The following is an 8,287-nucleotide window of genomic DNA, read 5'->3' on the forward strand; positions in this document are numbered from 1 at the left end:
AGGGAAATTTTGTGTCGATTTGGTAGTTAGAGCTTAGATATTAAATGTTGCGGTCTGGCTAATAAATAAGCGTAGAAAGAACATCCTTTAGAGTTCAAACCCATTGAGACATACACTCCATAAAGTGGCGAATTCGGAATGTTGTTACTCTTTGTTAAGCAGATTATTCACATTATTTACATGACACATTATTATCCCTCCACCATCTTCAAACCGCGGATTATTCTCATTATTTACATGACGTGTCTTTCTTCTTGTTTCCTGTGACCCATTAAGTGAAAGATATTAATTTCTATTTGGATCCTCACAAATTATCAAAAGCATTAAGAATTTAATAGGAATTAAGATGACAATTTCCTGTACCACTTTGTAAATTAAAAATTTCTATTCTACTGTCCTTAAATTAATTCAGTTTATTAAGAAGAGAATGTCCCTTTAATTCAACAACTATTCTTTCTAAAAAATCGCACAATTTTATTTTTTAAAATAAATAATAATTTACGACCTTCAATTGATATATAATATCATCGATATCCCATGAATCTTTGTGCATTGTCAGCTTGAAGTATGTGGGCAATTTACATAGTGCTGATATGTCTACCCTTTGGGGTCTTAGGAGGTATGTATACGTTTCTTTTCAAATTAAGTACTGTATCAGCATCTCAAATAATATTCCGTCGGTATGCTTTTATTAATATTTTGTGTAAGTAAATCAGACGTCTTGATTCAAATTTTGGCAGTTTTTAAAATATTTGTTTTGGGCTTTGGGGTGGAGGGTGGATTGTTTTATTGTCGTATTCAAAGAGAGACATAACCATAACGACATTAACATAAATATATCAAGAGAGGGCGGTGCATATAAATATATAAAAGATAATAAAATAGCATCAATACTCCAAAATATAATATCAATATAATATATACTTGTTATTTCGTTTCGCAGTAGCAAAATACAAAAAAAATTACCATGTTTTTTTAAGAACATTAATATTTATTCAATTCAATAAGGTTATCAGATGGGTTATTTAAATATAGTATTTATTGATAAAATACATCTGGAAACAGTATTTATTGATAAAACACATCTGGAGGGTGTGGAACGATGACCAGACTGAAATAAAATGGTATTCGTCCTCTATTTCATTTTCATTGTAAAACGAATCTATACAAGTATAACATGCTTTTGGGACAACATTCCTTCAGGTGATTTCATTTAACCAATAGTTTTTAATATTAATTTGTAAATATTAATATTCTTTTTACTAATTTTTCAAAATATACATTATTATCGGTTGTCAAAGGTCTGAACCCAGAATATTTTGACAGAATTTACTTTGTCCTTTTCTATGTCAGCAGAGTGTATACCCCGTAATTCTTTACCATAGTTTAAAACAAGACCAAGATAAGTATCGAATAATGACAAAAATGTTACAATATGAAATGAAATGAATGAGTTTTACGTCCTACTTTTCCGCACCATGATGAAGACATTTTACCAGGACAGCGACATTAAACTGCTCTATTTCGATGTCCAACTGTCAAGGATCTTTAACGTTCACAGCCTGTAGCACACGGGACCTCGGTTTATTGATCCATCCGAACGACTAGACGCTTTTTCCAAATAAGCCTCTCTTACCTGCATCACTGACAGGGGAAACCTGGTTGAAAAATCTGAAGGTACTGTCTCGACCTTTGCCGGGATTGATCCCTGGACCTTCATGTTAGCGGCCAAACGTCTAACTCACAGAACCACCGCGGTTCCATGCAATATTAAAATGATTTTCATACATAATTTTTTTTAAATTCTAAATGTATTTTTTGTTTGTTAAGTCGACTGATCTAATTTGTGTGTTATTAAGTCGACTGATCTAATTGAAAACAATACCAACGTAATGAAAAGAATTAACAATTTGAATTAAATTATTTTCATAAACCCAATACTCGTTTCCAGAGTTTCTAAAATTTACAATTTTTGTCGTACTGACATTAACATTATTAACTTGAGAGCAGCTGCTTACTACGTTTAACATATCTTATAACTTCTCCTGAGTTTCGCACAAAAGCACGGTATCATCCGCATGCATGATAATTAATACTAGACCTTGTCGTTGTGATTAATGTGTGACTAACTTGGATGAAACTTCAGTTAATTACGACTTCTTCATGGATTTTGCTATAATATGGTTTAAATTAACGAGTTTATATTTGCATTCTGAAGTATTATTTTAAACAATTTCTATACAAACAACTTAAAATTGAAATTCAAACTATCAGAAAATGTGATATTTTTAAAGAATACACGATTAGTGATTAACTTTGAAAGGGGCGAGTGATGACCTATTTTTAAAAATAAGTTTGACACTTAGTTTCGTACAGGCAAAAGTCGAATTCTGTCAAACATTAAGCTACTCTTGCAGCTCGGGGTTCAGCTGAAAAACCGTGACATTCTAACACGATCAAATGAATTTTTTTCCTTTTCGTGATGGACGTTTGTTTTTATAATGTCATACGATTTTAATGAATATAATCCCTAAAATTGTTTGAGCTACTCCCGTGCCATTAAGACTGTTGAAAAGGTCATTGGCTGCTACTAATGTTTCGACAAAATGTTCCTTTGGGGTTTCGTTTATATAGATGTAAAAACTTGAGTCTGTGGTCTAAGATCGATTGTTAAAGGGTAACCTTCTGTAATTAAAACTCTTATCCGATTTCCACGAGTTGAGACCGATTTTTCAATTAGCATTTTAACAGCTGAAAATGACCAAAAAGGCAATATGTTCAATTTGCATCTTGTCGTGTATGCAAAATCTTAACCGTTGAGCCACCATCTTTGTAAAAGAAAATTAACTGAAAAAAAATTATTGCAGACGCCGATTTGTTTAAAACTTGATTTTGAATGAAATTTGGATAATTACCGAGGTCCCCTTTTGAATATCGATTTCGTCTCGTCTCGTAACTCTTGACACAACATTCATTTTTCTACCATAATATCTCCTTTGGCTATAAGTGATACCTTAGACTTTTAATTTTGGTACATTACATCCGGTTTTGTAGGGCACAAAAATTGGTAATTTAAACAATTTTAGTCTAGAACTGCGGGGTATTTTTCTTCTTTCTTATCTAATAATAACTCGTCCAAGGTTAGAACATTTTCAGGTAACGACAACATTCCGGAAACCGGATCATTCTCTTGTAAAATTATGATTAATTACAGGAAACGTTGTGCTTTCGCAAATCTGGGTTGGAGGATAGTCATTTCTTCTCATTTTACCTACGGACGGGGGATCAATGCCGAGATGATTGGGTAGGGTAGTTATCCGTGTAAAAAAGGGTTCTTTCTTCCCATACAGTATTTTACGTGTCTCTGATGGAAATGTGACTGTCTATGTTAGTCCATAGACCCCCCACCCCCTTTGTTTGTTCTTACGACCCTGAATACAGATGGCAATTGTAAAGTTAAGCTTCGTCTGACCAAAGAACTTTATGTCTCTATGGCTACTGAACTGTTTAGACATGGAGGAATTTCTCATGCAGATTCTCAAAATGGGCTTGGCTTTCCTCCCTTCTCGATTGCTGGTGGTATTGAACAAATAGTGCTATGCTTGCATTATGACGAATATTCAGTTCGATCGGCCTTGCTGCGTTTAGTGTCTCAATCCAATGGGTTTCCCTAGCTTAACGGAATTTCAAAGTTTCATCTTATGGCAGATAGATCACTATGCGCTCAATGGGGGTTAAGATAAGATCGTCTGATGAATGGTCGTTCAAGTTGAAATGATTAGAAACAGATTTGTCTTTCTTTAATTTGATATCTGACCTATGAACTTTTCAATCCAGGGTTATTATTACCGTATCAAAGCTATGGTCATAAAATTGTAACCTCATTATTCTGAATGTATTAGGCTTCTCTTTACAAAATGTTCGCTTCGTAGTTTAAAACACTTTGAAATGGCAACATTTAAAAAATTCCTTGTCAAAAAGTTCAATGCCCAAAGTATTTTTGTAATTTCACTCTAATTTAATGTTTAATAGAAGAATTGGGCTATGTGACCTCAGTTTTCTGTACAAACTACTCATTGATGTGCTTTCCCTGCCAGAATATTATTTTGAGGATTTCGTCAATATGTACTTCATTCCTTTAGTCCGTAAATCTGCGGACCTCTAATTTTCAAACAGCTCGGTTTGAACTTACGATCTTTATTTGGGATGAATTTAAATATGTTTTTTTTTAGACATTGACTTATTTACAAGACTCAAAGACAGACGCCACAGTTATCAATTTATTTTGATGTAATTTAGATTTTAATTCGAAAACACTTTTGGAAAGGTGTATTGCTTATAACAAGACCGATTAAACATGAATCATAATGGTAAATTATTAAAAGAAAAAAATCAATACAGCTTCTGTGTGGGCGTATTATCTTTATTATCCATAAGTAGGTGATATTTGTACCTATGTTGTTTGTATAAATGGTGAAGCTTGAGACATTTCGACTGAAAATTGTATAGATTTGTAATTATTATTACCATTCGAAATCAGAAATAATTTGAAATTCCACAACGAACTTTGTTTCTAATGGGTATATTTCAAATACAATGGCTCTTTAAAAACGTTAACGATTTTCTAAAACTATAAGAGATTAAATGTGATTTTTGTCTTTTATTTTTCATTAGAATCAATTCCTGAAGATGAACCATGTGATCCAGGTTTGTAATTATTATTATCATTGGAAATCAAATATTTTTTTTGGAAGTGCCACCATCAAAAGACTTTAAAATTTTTTTGCAATTTTAAAACTATTTCCAAATCTTAATGTGAGTTTTGCTGGAATTTTTGCTACAACTTGAATTTGTGTACAATGGCTTTTTGATTACGTTTACAATTTTCTATAACTTTAGGAGACTTGCCTTAGTTTTATTGAGAGTTTTATCCTTTATTTTTCATTAAAATTAGATCCTTGTGACAGTCATCCTTGTCATAATGGTGGAACTTGTTGTCCTACAACTGGAATGGAGTATTACTGTGACTGTCCTAGAGGTTTCAAGGGTAAAACATGTGATATAGGTTGGTAAATATTAAAATCATTGGAAATCACAAATAATTTTCTTAAAATTCTACTATAAACTGTGTCTTCAAATGAGTTCGCAAAGAATTTTTGAACGATGGCTTTTTAATAGAGTTTACAATGATCTAAAACTATAACAGACTTCCATTAGTTTTATTGTCAAGTTTCGTCCTTCATTTTTCATTCGAATTAAATCCGTGCGACAGTCATCCTTGTCATAATGGCTTTTTAAAAAACGTTTACAAATTTCTAAAATTATAAGAGATTTGATTTGGTCTTAATGTGATTTTTGCATTATCTTTCATTAGAATTAAATCCTTGTGACAGTCATCCTTGTCATAATGGTGGAACTTGTTGTCCTACAACTGGAGGGAAGTTTAGCTGTGACTGTCCTAGAGGTTTCAAGGGTAAAACATGTGATATAGGTTTGTAATAATCATTATCATTGGAAATAACAAATAATTTTCTTGAAATTCTAATAACGACTGTGTTTTCTAATAAGTTTGCAAAGTACTCGAGAACAATGGCTTTTTAAAAACGTTTACAATTTTCTAAAACTAGAAGAGATTTACCTTTGTCATAATGAGAGTTTTGTGCTTTATCTTACATTAGTAATAAATCCTTGTGACAGACATCCTTGTCATAATGGTGGAATTTGTTATCCAACAACTAGAGGGAGGTTTAGATGTGACTGTCCTAGAGGTTTCAAGGGTAAAACATGTGATAAAGGTTTGTAATTATTATAATCATGGGAAATTACAAATAATTTTCTTCAAATCCCACTAGGAACTGTGTTTTTAATGATTTTGCAAAGAACTCAAGAACAATGGCTTTTTAAATACGTTTACAATTTTCTAAAACTAGAAGAGATTTACCTTTGTCATAATGAGAGTTTTGTGCTTTATCTTACATTAGAAATAAATCCTTGTGACAGTCATCCTTGTCATAATGGTGGAACTTGTTTACCTACAACTAGAGGGAGGTTTAGCTGTGACTGTCCTAGAGGTTTCAAGGGTAAAACATGTGATATAGGTTTGTAATTATTATAATCATTGGAAATTACAAATAATTTTCTTCAAATCCCACTAGGAACTGTGTTTTTAATGATTTTGCAAAGAACTCAAGAAGAATGGCTTTTTAAATACGTTTACAAATTTCTAAAACTAGAGATTTACCTTCGTCTTAATGAGAGTTTTGTGCTTTATCTTACATTAGTAATAAATCCTTGTGACAGTCATCCTTGTCATAATGGTGGAACTTGTTGTCCTACATCTGGAATGGAGTATTACTGTGACTGTCCTAAAGGTTTCGAAGGTGATAAATGTCAAACAGGTGTGTAAATATTATAATCATTGGAAATCACAAATAATTTTCTTAAAATTTTACAATAAACTGTGTCTCCTAATGAGTTTGCAAAGAATTTTTGAACGATGGCTTTTTCAAAGAGTTGACAATGATCTAAAACTATGAGACTTGCCTTAGATTTATTGTGAGTTTTGTCATATATTTTTCATTAGAATTAAATCCTTGTGACAGTCATCCTTGTCATAATGGTGGAACTTGTTGTCCTACATCTGGAACTGAGTATTACTGTGACTGTCCTAGAGGTTTCGAAGGTGATAAATGTCAAACAGGTTTGTAAATATTATAATCATTGGAAATCACAAATAATTTTCTTAAAATTTTACAATAAACTGTGTCTTCTAATGAGTTGGCAAAGAATTTTTGAACGATGGCTTTTTCAAAGAGTTGACAATGATCTAAAACTATGAGACTTGCCTTAGTTTTATTGTGAGTTTTGTCATATATTTTTCATTAGAATTAAATCCTTGTGACAGTCATCCTTGTCATAATGGTGGAACTTGTTGTCCTACATCTGGAACTGAGTATTACTGTGACTGTCCTAGAGGTTTCGAAGGTGATAAATGTGAAACAGGTTTGTAAATATTATAATCATTGGAAATCACAAATAATTTTTTTTAAATCCTTAAACAAAGACTGCAGTAATGTGCATATATTTATATTTAATATATTGAATATTATAATCCTATTTGTGTTTTGCATCTAAAACATAGTAAAATATTCTTACTCATCGTTTCGGCCAATTTAAATTGAACTAAATTAATCAATTTTAATCTGGAGAGATTAACCGTTCAACAAAGAGGAAGATAAACAAAATTATAAATAAGAAAACGACGAGTGGAATAGTATTTTGGCTTTGGGATCAGGAAACTAGAGGACCAAAGAGGAACATACAAATTTACTGACTTATTACGTTGTAATTGTTCGCGAAAGACTTGGAATGTTGGAAATAAAAAGTTGAGAAGAAAACGAACTTGAACTTATCTTCTAATGAGTTCGCAAAGAATTTGTGAACGATGGCTTTTCAATAACGTTTACAATTTTCTAAAATTATAAGAGATTTAATTTGGTTTTAATGTGAATTTTGCTTTATCTTCCATTAGAAGTAAATCCTTGTGACAGTCATCCTTGTCATAATGGTGGAACTTGTTGTCCTACAACTGGAGGGAAGTTTAGCTGTGACTGTCCTAGAGGTTTCAAGGGTAAAACATGTGATATAGGTTTGTTATAATTATTATCATTGGAAATAACAAAAAACTTTCTTGAAATTCTACTAACGACTGTGTTTTCTAATAACTTTGCAAGTACTCGAGAACAATGGCTTTTTAAAAACGTTTACAATTTTTTAAAATTATAAGAGATTTAATTTGGTTTTAATGTGAGTTTTGTGCTTTATCTTCCATTAGAAATAAATCCTTGTGACAGTAATCCTTGTCATAATGGTGGAACTTGTTGTCCTACAACTGGAGGGAAGTTTAGTTGTGACTGTCCTAAAGGTTTCAAGGGTAAAACATGTGATATAGGTTGGTAATTATTATAATCATTGGAAATTACAAATAATTTTCTTTAAATCCCACTAGGAACTGTGTTTTTAATGATTTTGCGAAGAACACAAGAACAATGGCTTTTTAAATACGTTTACAATTTTCTAAAACTAGAAGAGATTTACCTTCGTATTAATGAGAGTTTTGTGCTTTATCTTCCATTAGAAATAAATCCTTGTGACAGTCATCCTTGTCATAATGGTGGAACTTGTTGTCCTACAACTGGAGGGAAGTTTAGTTGTGACTGTCCTAAAGGTTTCAAGGGTAAAACATGTGATATAGGTTGGTAATTATTATAATCATTGGAAATTACAA

General features: G+C 31.8%; 1 protein-coding gene across 1 annotated transcript in view; it reads left to right on the forward strand.

The window, feature by feature from the left end:
* Positions 1-554: 554 nt before the first annotated feature.
* Positions 555-8,287, forward strand: part of LOTGIDRAFT_221093 (hypothetical protein) — a gene marked incomplete at its 3' end in the record, with an annotated part of 24,846 nt that continues 17,113 nt past the window's right edge. The window contains exons 1-10 of the mRNA XM_009065156.1: positions 555-619; positions 4,675-4,707; positions 4,955-5,065; positions 5,375-5,491; positions 5,679-5,795; positions 5,982-6,098; positions 6,886-7,002; positions 7,532-7,648; positions 7,835-7,951; positions 8,138-8,254. Coding sequence (XP_009063404.1) covers positions 568-619; positions 4,675-4,707; positions 4,955-5,065; positions 5,375-5,491; positions 5,679-5,795; positions 5,982-6,098; positions 6,886-7,002; positions 7,532-7,648; positions 7,835-7,951; positions 8,138-8,254 — 1,015 coding nt within the window. The 5' untranslated portion in view covers positions 555-567. The remainder of the gene's footprint in view (positions 620-4,674; positions 4,708-4,954; positions 5,066-5,374; positions 5,492-5,678; positions 5,796-5,981; positions 6,099-6,885; positions 7,003-7,531; positions 7,649-7,834; positions 7,952-8,137; positions 8,255-8,287) is intronic.

Source organism: Lottia gigantea (genome assembly GCF_000327385.1).
Source record: "Lottia gigantea unplaced genomic scaffold LOTGIsca_68, whole genome shotgun sequence".
Lineage (NCBI taxonomy): Eukaryota > Metazoa > Mollusca > Gastropoda > Lottiidae > Lottia > Lottia gigantea.